Source organism: Dreissena polymorpha, chromosome 9 (assembly GCF_020536995.1).
Source record: "Dreissena polymorpha isolate Duluth1 chromosome 9, UMN_Dpol_1.0, whole genome shotgun sequence".
NCBI classification, from domain to species: domain Eukaryota; kingdom Metazoa; phylum Mollusca; class Bivalvia; order Myida; family Dreissenidae; genus Dreissena; species Dreissena polymorpha.
The window spans coordinates 83,059,985-83,078,859 of NC_068363.1; the positions used below are offsets into that span (position 1 = coordinate 83,059,985).

The 18,875-nt window shown below is 37.2% G+C and overlaps 1 protein-coding gene across 1 annotated transcript; it reads left to right on the plus strand.

Moving 5' to 3' along the window:
* The first annotated feature begins 11,935 nt into the window (after positions 1 to 11,935).
* Positions 11,936 to 18,772, plus strand: LOC127846226 (uncharacterized). The gene is made up of 4 exons (XM_052377396.1): positions 11,936 to 12,210; positions 13,488 to 13,648; positions 14,217 to 14,440; positions 15,056 to 18,772. The coding sequence occupies exons 1-4, from the start codon at positions 11,936 to 11,938 to the stop codon at positions 15,899 to 15,901; spliced, it is 1,506 nt and encodes a 501-aa protein (XP_052233356.1). The 3' UTR covers positions 15,902 to 18,772.
* Positions 18,773 to 18,875: the final 103 nt, after the last annotated feature.

An 18,875-nucleotide genomic window follows, 5' to 3' on the forward strand; every position in this document is an offset into this window, starting at 1 on the left:
TGGATAATCTGACGGTATTTTAAGTATTTGATGGCATTCAGGGTATAACTCTTCAAACTCGTTACCACATGCATTACCTGTTATATTTATTTTGTCGTTTAATCGTGGTATTTCTTTCTTGGTAGGTGAAATCAAAGTTACTGAAGATTTGAATTTCTTTTTTGAAGGATATTCGATAAATAAGTGTCCATGATGATATACGATAGTCGTTAACAGCGTATGTTTTGCCTCCATCGGAGAAGTTTGCCGTAATCGATCTCCAGGCATCCTCGCGGTGGTGGATGATGAACCCTGCCTGGCTTGGTCTTGTTGTCGGAACCTGTACTTTTGAACATGACTTCGTCTTTGCAATCGTCTGAAATAATTAAAATGTCGATCTTCAATCAGTTAAACAACTACTCCTTCATCTCGTACAGGGACATGTTGATGGCATTTACTGTAACACAGATACGTTTTGTCGCAATAAACTCCTACATTTAATTGCATTATTGTTTCCCAACAATAAGTAATTTTACCGGTCCAGCCAGAAGGTGACACTCATCATTTTTATATAATATTACACATTTGCCATCGTTACATAATTTTAAATTGAACTCTTATTAGCATTGTGTAAACAAGTTTGAAATCAAAGATTTGTGTGAAAACAACAATTTTTGTATGTAAACAAACTAAACATTCGTAGGAAAACGTATAATGCCAAAGATATTTAAAATTATGTCCATGCATTGCTTTAATTTGAATAAACTAACAACAGACCGTTCCGTTTTAATGTATTTATGACCGAAAATCATTTATTGGCAAATTAACTATCGCTCATGGCGACATTCATATATAGCATACTTTATTGATTCTCTTCCTAATGGAGCCACTGCAGTATAAACCTTGTATAACTACTGCCCAGTGTAAAATCCATTCTTACCAAGAGCTTTTCATAAAAGTTACAGACTGAGACTGTACCTAATGTACGCATAAGAATTACCTTTTAAATGGTCAGTCCTTAAATGCCATTTAATTAGTACTTATCAGTAATTTAGACCTCATTAATTGGAACTTTGTGTAGGTTTCTGATGATTAATTAAGTAAAATATTTATATAGTAACGCCTTGAATCAAATAATGAAATTTATATATAAAATATCATACATGCACAAAATAGATTGTATTTGTGTAAAGTAAAACGTGCATTTGTTATGGTGCTTAATAAATAACAGGCAAGAACAGTCTGTAACTAATTCATACTTACATCAGTTGCCGTTATGATTCCTGTGGAAGCAATTTGATCGGTCACACGTTTTCCTGTAAAAAGTATGAAAAAAAGCTGAAAGGCATGCGTGGTTTTGAAATGAATGGGAGTGCCATTCAAAAGTTATGCTAGGTTTTGGCTGATAAGAACTGTTAGTTTTATCCTAGTTAATATGTATCTAGTCAACCTTATTCTTTCACGTTTAATTTTACACCAGAAAAGCATTCAACGAGCTAACGTTTTTTCGGCTGAAATCGCGATCCCTTTGTGATGATCTCAAAAGCGGGACCCATTTAGATCGTAAAACCTTTTAAGTTCTTGCTACTTAAAAACGATTCTTACAAATCTATGTTTTTACCAAACACAGAAAGAAACATTAAATGAATACTCTTATATGGATTAATAAATAGATCTGTGTCTGTATGCAGGAGAGTTATTTAATAAGTGAAACCCAGCAAACATCATAAATTACATGGTGAAAGGCTCCCCCCGCTATGAAAATTTGCGGAGGGTAAAGTCGAGATATAGAGCGAATATTACTACGAAATAAACGCTGATCACTTACTGCTATGGCTGGAAAGTGAGCGGCATTAAATAATTAAATACAAGTAATAAAGGGTATAAAAAGGCGAAAAATACCTGTCGGCACGGATGTTACCATCTCCCTTTAAATTATCACGTGATTACCACCTCTGAATAGGCCAGGCAATATGTTTCAAAAAGGTCTCAGCAAAATCAAATCTGGGTCATGTGGGGTTAAACATGATGGCATAATGCAAATTTATTATCCAAACATTTAAAAACAGCTAAGTTCTTTATTATCCAAACATTTAAAAACAGCTAAGTTCCTACAGGCCACAGGTGAACGTACTACTTTATTGATTTGATGATATTGAACGTACTAGGACATTCTAAGTAACAACCGCGCAGTTAATACAAAAACTATTAAGTACGTCGAATAATCAACATTCCATTCGCCTGTCTAACTGAGCTTTATCTTGAGAATAAGAACACATTAGGAAACCAACTATGTAAATTGTCAATCATTATTGTTTTCACATCAAAATACAAAGTACAATTTATGTGGGTTTGTTAAGAAGCAATGATCCACAGATAAAAACGTATACGGATATTTTTTAATTACAGTGCTATTATGGCGACAATTTTCTACATAATTATACACATATCCTTATACCTCTATGTTGTACCGTAGGCAGAATACAATATGTATTAGAATATTGCTATAAACGGCTTTCAATCTATCAAGAGCGACTAAGCAATACGCTGAAAAGAAAATTTCATAATTACGCAGTTCAAACATGCATGTTTTGTTTATAATTTAAACATCGAAATTGCACAGGTTTCATATTTATCTATAAGATTTTCTCTAAACACGGTGGTCCCGTTTTGATTACGTGTTGTTAAGATCATCATGATAAAGTTACAAAATATAGGGATGTTTTTTCTCATATAAATGTAAATCATGTGTAAATCCGTTCAGATATACTGGCAACAGCTTCATCGACAGCTTTCGAGTATTACTCCATAAGCGCTATTATATTAAAAGTTATCATTATAATTATTATTATTTATTTATTTTATTTGTTGAAATTCTTTACACATGGTTCTGAGCTAGGATCAAAACCAAAAGCCACTTATTTTTTTTGTTTTGAAATGTTTCATGTTTGAGCATTAACTATCTGATAATGACATTTCGTGCAGTATACATGAGTTTGATTTTGTTGTTTTTTGGTCTGCTTTATTCTGCTGCGGATGTACATTCTACGACTTTGAACGAGTTTAATATGCAACGAATAAACAAAAAAGCTTAACTTAGTATTGCTTTTCATGTTGTTTGTTACAACAATATGCATGAGATAACCATACTTTCCGATGTGATCATCATGTTTTTTGTTACCCTGCTACATCCCATCAGAAGATTTATCAGGTTTACAGGTTCCGGAAACGGTTTTTCAATTTATCTTTTAAAATGTTAATCTGAGCGTATTTCATTGTACAAGACATATATTTCAATAATGATATTCTGTGTATAACCTGATTTCGAAATAATAAGAGTTTATTTTCTTAAATTTCTTAGCGGGATCACAACATTACAGTGACCGCGAAGAAAATTTGTAGACCGTAAAGTCGAGATATAAAGCGGATATTAATACGAAGTAAACGCTAAATACTTGCATACTGATATGGCTGGAAAGTCAGCGGCTTTTAAATTAACAAAGTAATAAAAGGTATTCAACGGCGAAAAATACCTATGTCGGCACGGGCGTCGCCATCTTCATCGTTACGTGACTACCCCCTCTGAACCACGTGCACATTTGATTACAAAAGCAGCGGTTGTTCAACTACTACCTCATCTGCGTTTCATGTTTCGTATTTTTTACTTGTCAAAATAATTCTTTGTTAAGCTGTAGAATGCAACATTAACCGCGTTTCCTTATTCATAAAATGTGGCATGTTCCAACAAAGAACGGAGACAATGTTTAGCGGTGTCGCGAAGGCGACATCACAGTAATCAGACTAAACATGTGTACATAGAAGAAAATGAGATCGTGTCTATTTACATTTGCATTACTTTTGAACAGTCGACGAAGTGTGCCGACGAGGGTGTATCAATATTTGTGCGGCTAACCAATTATTGTCGCTAATACAATGCGGTATTGATCCTATTAGATATTTATCTAAATTAGGACTTTGTTTGATGAATGCGTTTTACAAATATTAAGCAAATAGAAGCGAGTAAAGGAAACACTAATGGCAAAAATTGACATGCGCATATTGTGGTAGTCAGATGAAGACAGTATTGAGCAAGTCACATTTACTGATGTAATACAAGACGATTGTTGAATTGTCAAATACTTTATTGACTTCTGGAACAGACTTTAAACTGGTATTTAAATATTTATAGACCAAGAAAGTTTGGAGTTTTAAAGACCCTTTTGGAAACACGGTGCGGTCATGCTATAAAATATGAATGCAAATGAACATACAAATTGTGATATCACGATAAAGAGTGGTCAAGATAAATCGACAGAATCTACAGATAACAGATCCGTTCATGATGCAGTTGGCAAGAAAAATGCAACGAGTCCCGAACACGAAGACAATGGTGAGCACAGTGACGTGCAAGGTGCGCAAGTTAGAGAAGTGGACTACATGGAATATTGTGTTGTTTCCAGGAAAGATGAAGAGGCAGTTGAAATAACCAGTATGGCGCCTCTACGAGACACGGGAGGGATGCTGGTATGCGACCACTGTAACGGCGAGGTGAAGCTTCTAGATCGTGCCTTCCGCCAGACACACAAGTATTGCAGCGTGTTCAAGCCGTGGGGAGCGGCGGTACTTGACGAGGAGTTCATAGTAGTCACCTTCCCATTTGTCAGACTGATGCAGTACTTCAAGTTTCAAGACGGCTGTAAGAAACTGGCGCCGTGGTTCCCGATCAAGTCTCAGAACGAGTATTACGGGGTGACTGGGAACAAGCAGCGTATAGTGGCGGTGTGTCGACATGATGGCGAGAACATGTCCGACACACCGGGCGTGCACATCATGGCGCGAGGGGGCATCGTGCTACACTTCGTCAGGAAGGACTCGCAGGGAAGGCAATTGTTTGTTAATCCAGACCACATCGCACTGAACAAGTCTACAAAACTCGTGTATGTGTCAGACTCGGGCACTCACAGTGTCGTCTGCCTCAACCTGGAAGGCGAGCTCGTGCGAACTTTCAGTGCGCCGGAGTTAAGTCCCCGCGGAGTCACAGTCGACCAGGCGAACGGCAATATCTACGTGTGTGAATGTAACTCCGAAAGTGTGCTGCGATTGAACTGTGACTTACTGGTTGTTGAAAAATTGAAACTAAAAGGTGACACGTTACAAAATTTAATGGCTATTTCACATTGCTCAAAAACGGACCGGCTTGCAGTATCATCAGAAAGTACCCCGTTTGTGAAAGTTTTTGTTGTGTAATAACCTGGAGGGGGGGGGCATTAAAAAGATTACAGGTATATAATAATTTATAAATAAATTGTAGTTTTAGTTATCAATAAACACACATGTTTAACGATTGCTCAATAGCGTTAAATACGAGTTTTATGTACGTCCCAGCTGGAATTTAATGTAAGTCCAGAGTGGTTTATGAATTATTTTCGTTTGATGAAAATATATAAAAGATCCAATCAAGTAATGCCGCTGTCGTGTATCACAGTAGTGTAATGCCGCTGTCGTGTATCACAGTAGTTTAACATTACAGTAATGCCGCTGTCGTGTATCACAGTAGATTAACATTACATGTACAAGTTTACTCCTCAATTTTTTCAAATATCATTAGATATCGCAGCATCTGCAATCAAAATTACAAATAAAAAAAATACCAAACATATACGTGTAGGCTTTCCAACACACGTACACACCATAACAATAAAATGCAAGCACGAAGACAACACATGTATACCCACCACAACGACTACTGAAAGCACGAAGACAACACATGTATACCCACCAGAACGACAACTGCAAGCACGAAGACAACACATATATACTCACCAAAACGACTATTGCAAGCACGAAGACAACACGTGTACACCCACCAGAACGACTACTGAAAGCACGAAGACAACACGTGTATTCCAACCAGAACAACTACTGCAAGCACGAAGACAACACATGTTTACCCACCAGAACGACTACTGCAAGCCAGAAGACAACACATGTATACCCACCACAACGACTACTGCAAGCACGAAGACAACACGTGTATACCCACCAGAACGACTACTGCAAGCACGAAGACAACACGTGTATACCCACCAGAACGACTACTGCAAGCACGAAGACAACACATGTATACCCACCACAACGACTACTGAAAGCATGAAGACAACACATGTATATCCACCAGAACGACTACTGCAAGCACGATGACAACACGTGTATACCAACCAGAACGACTACTGAAAGCACGAAGACAACACGTGTATACCCACCAGAAGGACTACTGTAAGCACAAAGACAACACGTGTATACCCACCACAACGACTTCTGAAAGCGAAGACAACACATGTATACCCACCAGAACGACTACTGCAAGCACGAAGACAACACATGTATACCCACCACAACGACTACTGCAAGCACGAAGACAACACATGTTTACTCACCAGAAAGACTACTGCAAGCACAAAGACAACACATGTATACCCACCAGAACAACTACTGCAAGCACGAAGACAACACATGTTTACCCACCACAACGACTACTGCAAGCACGAAGACAACACATGTATACCCACCACAACGACTACTGCAAGCACGAAGACAACACATGAATAGCCACCACAACGACTACTGCAAGCACGAAGACAACACATGTATACCCACCACAACGACTACTGCAAGCACGAAGACAACACATGTAAACCCACCACAACGACTACTGAAAGCACGAAGACAACACATGTATACCCACCACAACGACTACTGCAAGCACGAAGACAACACATGTTTACCCACCACAACGACTACTGCAAGCACGAAGACAACACATGTATACCCACCACAACGACTACTGCAAGCACGAAGACAACACATGTATACCCAACAGAACGACTACTGCAAGCAAGAAGACAACACATGTATACCCACCACAACGACTACTGCAAGCACGAAGACAACACATGTATACCCACCACAACGACTACTGCAAACACGAAGACAACAAATGTATACCCACCACAACGACTACTGCAAGCACGAAGACAACACGTGTATACCCACCAGAACGACTACTGCAAGCACGAAGACAACACATGTATATACCCACCAGAACGACTACACGACATCTCAATCTCTCGCTACTAAGCTCATTTTTTGAAGCGATTATGCCACTAGTGTGTCAGTCTGGCGTATTGGCGGGTTTTGAGGATGCCAAAACACACAATGGCGTTAAATATACGCGCAAATGCGAGATACACACGAACGTTAAATATACGCGCCAATACGAGATACACAAGGACGTTAAATATACGCGCAAATACGAGATACACAAGGACGTTAAATATGCGCGCAAATACGAGATACACAAGGACGTTAAATATACGCGCAAATACGAGATACACAAGGACGTTAAATATACGCGCAAATACTAGATACACGAGGACGCTAACTATAGGCGCAAATACGAGGTATACAATGACGTTAAATATACGCGCAAATACGAGATACACAATGACGATAAATATACGCGCAAATACGAGATACACAAGGACGTTAAATATACGCGCAAATACGAGATACACAAGGACGTTAAATATACGCGCAAATACGAGATACACGAGGACGTTAACTATACGCGCAAATACGAGATACACAAGGACGTTAACTATACGCGTAAATACACGATACACGATTTTTGTTGGTATTTCGTCTTGGCGGATTAAATGACGCCAAAACAACAAAGTCATTAAAACATCAATTATTTATACGCACAATTGTCTTAGAAATGCATTTAACCAAAGTTGTTCGCTAGCGTTACATCGTGGCTAGACTTTTATACTGTGATACGTGATTTTTATACTGCAGTTTTATCCAAACACTCAATTTATCAATGACACGTTAATTTAAAGAAACCTTTAATACTTTAAACCAATAAACTCTGTACTTTATTGTCAAATCTTTCAAATATGATTTCATAATCGAATGCGCGAGACAAAAAACTACGTGTTACATATTACTATGCATTAACGGTAATCTTTTTTCTTTTCAAAATGTTATTTTCTCATTCTGCAACATGTTTTGAATATCCCGTGAAACGGAAAACGCGTACCTTAACATTATTACGTTACCCGCGAAAATGAGTTAGACGACAATATGGAAAGTTCAAATGTTGAAAGTAACACGTCGTAAATGGTACGTCTCGATGTGATTATCGAACGACGTCGCTGCATTGTTTATGGATCACTGAAATAATAATAAAGAAATGTCTTTAAGAAATTTGTGTCCGACCTATGACAGGTCAAGGATTTTGTAATGTGTACATTAGTCAGTTCTTTGTACATGTTTTAAATTTGAATCTTGTAAGATGTCCATCATTAAGAGTATATATACGCCAACATTTGAAGCGTCGTCAAATTTATATTTATCTCACCTGGGCAGACACTGCTCATGGAGAGCTATTGTACCAATGTATGTCGTCGTTTGGCGTCAACGTTTAGCTTGTTACCACTCAAGACACAGCCTTTGTGTCAAATTTGAGCAAACTTTGTCAGAATGTTGACGATGTCTACGCCGAGTTCGAATCTTGGTCACGCGCGTCCAAAATACGTCGCCTGGTAAAATCTTAAAAAGACAATTGTTATCACTCAAGAAGCCACATTTATGACTTAATTTAGATGAAACTTGGTCAGATTATTTGTCTTGAAAATATGTAGACCGATTTCTAATCTTTTTCAATGGCGTTCTTACAAATCTTAGAGAAAAACCTTGTTATCACTTTAGAAGCTACATGTATGACCCAATCTGTATGTGTCAAAACGCAGAGTGCATCGCAAGTTTACTAATCGTTGGGTAACCCAAAATTATATACACAACTTGTTTTAGAAAAGAACTGGAAAACATTTAAAAAAGAGAGAATAAAAGTTACGTATAGTAATATTTTGAAAAAGAAACACGTACATGCAGTATAATTAATAACAAACAGTATACATTTTGCATACAACTTACTCTTAAGTTGTGTGTCAGAAGTAAATTTTAATAAATAAAATTAAATTACCATAGGCGTGAACATGTTACAATTATTCATTGGGAATTTGATAGCAAGCTTAGCAGAAGCAACGTGAGAAATAACTGTCCCAAAGATCGCAAATGACAGCAGTGAGAACAACTTCGAATGCCATAGTTATAAAAAGGCACGTCAAATAGAGTACCTTAACATAACCGCTACTGGCTAAACCTGACATAAAGGGTAGTCAATTGTAACACTTCGTCCATCTCCGGAGTCTCCGTAAAGAGTGGATCATGTCGGTTGGGTCCAGAGTGAAGGGTAGGGTCCAGAGTTAAGGGTAGTGGCACATGTTTTCTGTCATAAAATCGGATTTCGAATAGTGCCTTCAGTGACATGTTGAGACATTTTGGAATGACCACACAAACGGCTGACTTGAGGCAACTCTTTTTCAATACATATTTATTTCGCATAATGTATAGCAGCAAAATTTATTTCGCATAATGTAAAGCAGCATGCTCTTACTTTTCATAATTATCAAGTAATTGGTAGGGAATTCTACGTCATGGATTATGCAAAGAAATAAGTTGTTTTCTCCACTAAAATCTCCAAACATAATAATAAGTTAGGTCGGCAAAAGATTGTTCGTTATCTTTATTTACTATACACAATCTATTCCAAATGAAAGATATCTTGCAAATCTCGATTTAACATATCTTTTTTTAAATATAAAAGTGAATATTTCGAATAAAATCAAATATTGAAAAAAATGGTTTAACACTCAACATGAAAAACCTAAACAAATAAGGCTCGGCATCAAACATAAGGATGGATCGGGTAAATGGAAAAAAGAAGTCTGTATTTTTTGCCTATAATTGGATGCGAAATTCATCACGTGGCGAATAACCACTAAATATTTATTATTCTGACAGATAATATTGCGCGATCTGATATATCAAACTTTATTTGGTATATGTACGTACGCATGTAGGTTTGGGTGGACCAGGTAGGTATGTAGGGTAGGGTAGGGTAGGGTAGGGTAGGGTAGGGTACGGTAGGGTAGGGTAGGGTAGGGCAGGGCAGGGCATGGCAGGGCAGGATGGGCAGGACAGGCAGGTTTTTCAATTGTCAATCTCTACTTGAGTGCTTAAAGGTTGCGATTAATTGATTGTTTGTATATAATGATTTGTTGAAATGTGAATATATGACTTAAAAAATAGCTTTTGTACAATGTGTATTATGTTATTGAGATATATGTACACTGGATATTGTACAATTTATGAAAAAACAAACATATAGACGTTAATTAAGTATTTAAATGCATTTTAACCCAACATTTGTCCAGTACGAAAAAAATGCTGATCTAAGAAACTGTAGATATAACTCGCATATTTGCATTTAAATGAAAAAAACGTTGACGACAGTAATATTGAAAGATTGATCCATGACTAAGTTGAATTTAAAGGGGTCTTTTCACGTTTTGGTAAATTGACAAATTTAAAAAAAAAAGATGTTTAAGATTCGCAAATTTTGCGTTTTATTTTTGATATTCGTGAGGAAACAGCAATACTAAGCATTTACCATGCTCTAAAATAGCCCTTTTATATGTATATTTTGGCGATTTGAAAATTATAAAGCGTTGCAACGCGAAACGATTTAATAATTTGGAGCGTTCTGTTGTTGTCGTTTTATTTTGTGACATTTCAAGAATTGCTTATATAAAGCATAAATTACAAAAATCATTGATGAGCCCGGACGACCGAGTTGTCTAAGCGATAACTTTTGCTCCAGGACTCTATGGGTCAGTGGTTCGAGCCCAGTTGAGGGTTACTTTTTTCTTTTTTAAATTGTGTTCTTGCTTTTTACTGGAGATTTCTAGATCCAAGTTTACATTTATCAATATAAAGCATTTAATGACAAACTTCAATACATGCCAAAATCTGTAAAAAGGACCCTTTAAATCATGTGACCTTCCTTTTAATGTGCACATACTTATTTTATAATATATAAGTATCAATATTTAGAATATAATAGAACAATCTAGTGGTTGGTCTTAAATAAAACATGGTTTGCATCTTGAAACCCGTAATAGGAACTTATCGTTATTGCCCAATGAATTATTCATGGAGGTCTTGATTTCTGTCTATTGATAAGACATGACTGCCCGGCACTCTTCATTTATAATTCACGAATATTCTAAGCAAATCAACTGCAAACATCGTACATTAAGTGGTATAGGTTTAGGGGAAAAAATTATTGTGTGCAATATTCTGTTTTTATATGGGAATAAGATATTTTAGAGCACAACAGCTGCCGTCTTAGAAACAGTTTCTATCGTGTTCTTTTTGTTTAATGTACAATTTGTGTTTCTGATACAGTGATTCAGTAAAAATGGTTTGTAAATAATATATACCAATACATATCGGTTAACAAAGACTATATTTTTCCTAAACATAAACGATAATAAACTCTTGAAGTTTGATACGATGTTCGTGTATATGCTCATATATATTATTTCTGATGTTTCTAATTGATAGTGATATGGATTTTTGTTTCAAGATACCTGTAAATAAGCAAGACATGTTGTATTGCATGTGATTTTTGTCACACGCCACAAATATATCATTCTTCGTGGAAGAAGCTCTTATCACCGTAATCGGTAATTGGTTGATTTTGGATTCATTCTTAAAACACAAATAAAGCAGTATCAAAAAGTAGTATAAATGAAGTGTACATACTTATCACCAGTTCAGTTTTAGATGAGGGTTCATCTCGATATGATTGATTGAAGCATACATTTTGTTATTTGATTTTTGAATAATAAATAATAGTTATCAGTTGATGTTTTATAAAAATTTACAGAAATGATGAAAATATTATTGTTTAAATCATACCAAAAAGTGGGTTTTCAGTAAAACTAACTCCTTCCACGTTTGAACAGAAAAAAGGAATTCATGGGAAATGGAAGCTGAAGACATCATTGCTTTCGAAAGCACCTGCCCCACAGCAGACGAACTAAAGAAAGCACGCGAGAAACTTCAGAAAGATGTCGTTGACGTTATTTCCTTTCGAGACTGCATTGTCAGTGACAAAGAATACAAGCAGATGATGCGAACCGTCGCCTTGTGCCGGAAGTTACGTCATCTGAGTTTGAGTATTGATCAGGTCATAGACACATTTCGGGTTCAACATTTAGCACGAGCGCTGCAGAAGAACTTTTCTCTGGTGGGATTGCAGTAAGATAACATACTACATAATTTGCCAGATATAGAGGCTTATTTCAGCCATATTGCGTGTGTAAGCTAGTTTAAAGAAGGTCAAAAGGATTGCGAAATTATCGTACCGGCTCCCTTTTATCGCTCTGGTCGGTACAGTTGTCGTTCTTTCGCGTTGGTGTGTTGACGACCTTCTTCAAACCCGTCAACACTCCTGACAGATATGGCGAAATCAAACACTGTTGCTAGATTTTCTTGAAGCTACAATTATTAAAAGGCGACTTAAATAAATTCAAAAAGTTCTCAGTACATGTATAACATATGTTTTCCAAAGATAGATATTCGGATTACCTGTAATCAATTATACTTCCTAGCAACGGATTGGTCCTATTGTTTAATTTTGCAATTAGTCATGCAGCATTCTTGAGCTTTGAGTTGAATTAAAAATGACTATGACATCATTTTTTTCTCCTGTCATGTGGCAAGGTTTCGTATAAGCGGGAGCCACAGAAGCCGCGGTCGCAGCTCCCGTTTTTCAGGGGGCATAACTAAATAGTTTCGATCACATTACTTAAAAATATCTCACTGGCTCGCGAGGGTTAAAGGGGCCTTTTCACTGATTTTGGCATGTTTTGAAGTTTGTCATTAAATGCTTTATATTGATAAATGTAAACATTGGATACAAAGTCCTGGAGTCCTGGAGTAAAAAATCTACCACTTAGACCACTCGGCCATTCTTCCGAATACTATGTCAGTTGTATTTTATACTTTATATAAGCAATCCTCGTAGTTTCACAAAATATAACGACAACAACAGAGCTCTCCAAATTATTAATTCGTTTCGCGTTGCAACGCTTTATAAATTTCGGGGGTTTAAATCGTCAAAAGATGCATATAATGGCTATTTTAGAGCATGGTAAATGTTCAGTATTACTGTTTCCTCACATATATCATAACTAAAACGAAAATTTGCGAATCTGAAACCTTTTTTTATCAATTTTGTCAATTTACCCAAACGTGAAAAGGCCCCTTTAAGCAAAATTCCTCCATAGACTTGTCTTGACCTTAAGGACTGTCACCACGCGACCATGGGCTGGGTATCGTAGTGATGTAATATAACGTTAACCGTGTATATTTTTCGGTCTCTACGGCAAACCGATTAAAGACGCGCACTTGCATGTGATGTTTCAACCTGCCCTCAATCACCGCCCAAGACTAGTTTTTATTTACCACCGGGATTGTCATCTTGGCGACCAGTGACAGGGTATCGTAGTAATGTAATATAACGTATGTTTCAGTCTCTACGGCAACCCGATCACAGACGCGCACCTGATGATGATGCAGTCTGCCCTCTATCATCACCCCAGACTGGTTTGCCTCGATCTCGGGGACTGTCACCTTGGCGACCAGGGGCTGGGTATCTTGGCCGGTATGCTGAAAGATACACGGGAGAGACATGGTAACGTGCTTACTGGAGTTCTTTGTTTTCAGAGAGTGCTCATTTAACCATAAATGAAGCTGCTGTGTATATTGTAAAGACCATGTCTTCTGTTTCATTATCAACATTATTATTATTATTTGTGTTAGACTAACTAAGATTCATCATGTTTAACATTATGATAATTGTCATCGTCATTATCATCCTGATCTCGTTGAATAAAACAGTTTAGGGAATCACTAGTTGTGGCGATGCATATCGAACATAAATTATCATAGTTATATTAAAAATTTAAGAAGTAATTAAAGTATAACTGTAAATGCATTTATGATTTTACTACAGTTCTTTTTTTAACTGAGTCCCAACACTTACTTTAACGTGTCTTAAACATCTAATGTGTGTGAGTTTTTTTCTCATTTTCTAATTTTTGTATCTGAGTTTGATGCTCAATGTTATGTTCAAAGAAGTTTTCTTTGAGTTTCATGTGTTGCTCAATCCTCAGTATATGCATATGGTATTCTCAATACTCAGCTAGTGGAAATCGAATCTCATCTTCTACTTTTAGCTCATAAATTGAACTGTTCTTTAGGTCTACGTGAGCTCATTCTCAGCCACAACACGCGCATCACTTGCCATGGCTGGAGACGGCTCGCAATGTCACTGGCTTCCGGCTCAAGCCTCCGCACTCTGCACGTGGACTTCAACGTCATCGGTGACGCATGTGCGGCGAGCCTAGTTACGGCGTTGCCAGGGGCGACGTGTCTCGAAACGCTCGATATGGAGTGTACGGGAATCACCGATTTCAGCGGACAGGTAGACTGTGTTTATGGCTTTTCATACGGTCTATAATGTGCAAAATGTTTTTATTTTAGCGTTAGTGAAGAACAGAATTCACTGACAAGGCAGATGGATGGTCTTTATTGTCATAGTAACGGATTGATTTTGTACTAGATTTGTCATAAAACTATAATTTAAATAAAAGTTTGGGCATGTATTTTATTGTTCATGAGGCCGCTATAGCATACATTCGGTCACATTAGTCCTTTACAATTAAATAACATACAAATTTACATGTATCTTACAAATTAATAATCTACATATACCAATTATGAAACGCTTAGATTATTCTATATGTGTCTGTCTCAAAAAGATGCCACATCTTGGAAAGTCATAGCCCCGTTTTCGTGCGAATATAAGACCTTCTTAAGTTGAATATTGTATCCGATGGTCTTCAATAAATGACATCTAACCCTTTTTCAAATTAGTGAACATTCACAGGGTTGAGAATCAAAACATAGGTCTCCGAATCTGGTAATCAATATTTTAATAATAAACTTTTTTATTATTTGTAAATTACCATCTAATCAATCACTTAGTTTTAAGATTTAAAATGACAATAACATCTACAAATGTCAATTTTCATTCCAGCTATTGCTTCGTTTACTGCAGCACTTTAAACTGAAACTGAAAGAAATAAATATCGAGAAAAACCCGAATATCCTGGAGACAACAAAAGTGTTACTTAAAAGTCAATTGAATCACATGACGAAAGCTGACAATGACGTAAATAATTGTGTCATAGGATCCGATGACGAGGACCGATCTCTGACCACATCCGAACCTCCGCTAGAAAACGCATTTCAAGACTACGCACGTCGGCCTTCCTTTAACGTCATTTACGTCAATGAAGAAGAATGCGGCGACGACTGTAACTTTAGCTTAGAAGACGACGACGTCAGTGAGGGGGCGGATGAAACGAATCGTTCGACGTTGTCAATGAATCGCCTATCGGAGATCAGTCAGTACGAACAACCGTCGCAGGACAGAAAGAAACGCAGGACATTGGAGAACCTGAAGAAATACGGTAATGAAATAGGAGAGTACGAAAATACCACTGATGTCGTCTACACAGCCACCGCAAGCGTGACGTCCCCGTCTAAATGTAGTCGTGAATTCCTGACAACGACAACGGACAGATCAAGACCAACATCGGCGCCAACTCGTAGACTGCACTGCAAAGAATTGAAGTGCGACTACTCGAATCTGAAAAGCTCCTCTCAGAATAGTTTAAATCAAAACCAGCTAGAGGCAAGAAGGGTGTCCGCGAAAATGAGCGGAGAGTTGGCGTCGCAAATACGCGTAAAGGCTGAAATTGCGTCCGTGGCGGAAGTTTTTGACGCACGCAGCGATGTGGCTGAGACCACGCTGCAAACGAATTTCGCGACCAAGTCGTATGGGGGAGTGGATGACGAGATGACAATCGAAGATGTGTGACGATTTATTTAACACAGCACATGCAGTAAAGGGACAAGGTGAAAGTTTGGTTTGTTTTTCTCATTTGGATGTTATGCGGAATTTATATTCACAGCCTTTTAAAAAAGTTTTTAAGGCTTAAATTCTTGTGACATTATTTTTGAATCTGTGATAAAATAATCCATCTTGACCTCTAGTTCGAACCGTCGGTACTGTAGCGAAAGGCTAAACCTCAGCTATTTCAAATATGTGTTGAAACGGAACAGAAACAGATGATAGGACTGTGTGATGTTATACAGTCAAATATTTTCAGACTCATATCGCCACAAGTTGAAATGTATTAACTTTCATTGATTTATAGTCACGCGTGTAAATTACAAATGTATTAATATATAAAAATTCGGGGTACTCCGCTTTGTTAGGATACACTTTTGTAACTTTGCAAAGTGTAATTTATTGTTACATTACTTGATTTCACGAGGTTGTTTTCTTTTAGTCGCGTTTAACAATTGTAAACCCAGATGTTTAAACAATACATGACTGAAATATACCTGTGCTTGTCATAAGCAATACACAAAATACTATAGAAGTCTTAGACGTAATATCGCCGTAGAAAAGGTTTAATCGATTACCAGTAATTACGTGTGTTATATCAAACATGGTTTACAAATTAACCGTATAAATAAGGTTATTTTAAAGAAGAGATATTTACAAATGCCAATAACTACAGTCATGTTAAATGTTTATGCTGTCTTAATTTTTGTTTAAGTCAAACTAAGGGAAATATTAACAATTCAGAAATATGTCTCTGATTATGTTTTTAGCTGTTTTTAGAAAAATAATTAACGTACCATTTATTTTTAACGATGTTTGAACTATGTTCTTGTGAAAATGCAATTCGAGAACTGTTTATTTTTAGAAAATATAATAAAAGAAATGCCTGCTAAACATGAATGGACAACAATTATAACGGCCACCTTATATACGCTATTAAACAGTTTTGAGTTTGTTGATGTGTTGGTTTAAATGTTGTTCATAAATAATCTGAATATTAAAAAGGTTACTGTAGCACCTAATTGTTATCCAAGGATACTGTCGTGGTTAATATCTTGTTTTAGTTAAGTACAATTGCACACCATCCCTGAATCTCCTTCAGACTCACGTGTTATGGCGGTTGTGGATTGCGGCTCGACATTCATCATTAGCATGGAGGCTGATGTCGTCAATGTTTCGTCCCTGAACCATGGAACTCTGGGGAGGATGGAGCCACCGCAGATACGGTGTGAATGTGAATAGTTCGTCTTCCAATTTGTCTCGTCTGGCCTCGGCCACCACCAGCTGGACGACTATCCCTGCCACTAGACCCGATGGCTGACATCAGTCGGCACACGAATTGTGCACAAAACCATATAGAGCCTTCTTCTATGTGGAACAACCAAGTACACAAGACTCGTTGGTTGCAAGCTACTAGCAGCTCTGTGTACTTTGCCTTGTTCCTCTCGTATGCCTCCTCGCATCTGGTTTCCCAAGGTACGGTTAACTTGATCACAATGAGCCGTTTCCCCGCCTCTAACCACAGCACGATGTCGGGCCTGATGTTTCTCTGTACAATACGCGCTGAGTTCTGGTGCAGCCATTTTCATTCACTGTAAATGTAAACGTAATACCCGACGCCGCGTGCAAATAAATCGCATCTGATGGCCTTTTGCAACATTCAGCACCTCCAACACAGTCACACAACTTTCGACGATGATGATGACAAAACGGCGTCAACAACTTGACCTCATCATTAGTATCGCAAATCCAAGCTTTGAACTATAGTGTAGTACCATAAGATGAGTGGACTGTTTTGTAGACATGTTCATGCATATTTAGTAGCATACGATGAGTTGACTGTTTTGTAGACATGTCCATGCATATTTAGTAGCATACGAAGCGTGGACTGTTTTGTAGACATGCCCATGCATATTTAGTACCATACGATGAGTGGACTGTTTTGTAGACATGTCCATGCATATTTAGTACCATACGATGAGTGGACTGTTTTGTAGACATGTCCAAGCATATTTAGTACCATACGATGAGTGGACTGTTTTGTAGACATGTCCATGCGTAGTTAGTACCATACGACGAGTGGACTGTTTGTAGACATGTTCATGAATATTTGATGGTGATTGCATGGTGCCCCTATTGTGAGTGGACTAGTAGATAGAAGTGTGCACATTCCATTGAATCAAGTGTTTGCAGTCATACATTTGTAGTTTTGGTGTTGCACGTATTTGATTATGTTTCCCACAGCCGTTAAACAATTAGTTATATCAAGAATATTCAGTAATATAGATGCTTATAACGTAAAATATTACAATATTCTTTAAGGAAGGGAGTAAAGTGTAACGTAGTCTGTAAGACAATCAACGTAAATTGCATCACTTGATTTATTTGTAATCCATAAAATATTTAAGACACGCAGATTAATGATGAAATAATATTTCTGTAATAATGTTCCATGTAGATAGCAGGATATGTTTGTAATGTATGTGTTGACTGAAATGTGCTCGTATTTTACATGCCATTGATCTATATTGTTCAAAATTGGCTTGACAGGATATGCCTGTAGCGATAGAATCTATTAATGTTAAAAGTGTGCGTCCATGTATTAAATAAATGATGTTTTGTAATTTGCTATGTACAATTGTCATAATTTACTATATTGCCAACAGTACATTGTATTAATATTTTATTTGATTTCCATTTTTCACAAGCCAACAAACAAACTAGTTGGCTCATTCGAGTACAGTGTGAGCCCTGCAATACGCTACATATATTTATAGGTATACAAGAACCATATGGTAATGGTGTATGGTCTTGCAACATATTATAATTATTTCAACTTTGTATCACCTTTAGAAAATAAAGTGATGTAACTGAGTGTCCTGTGTACAGAAGCTTTCAGATGATTTGGTTCATTTTGGGGGTGTATTTTTAAATACTGAAA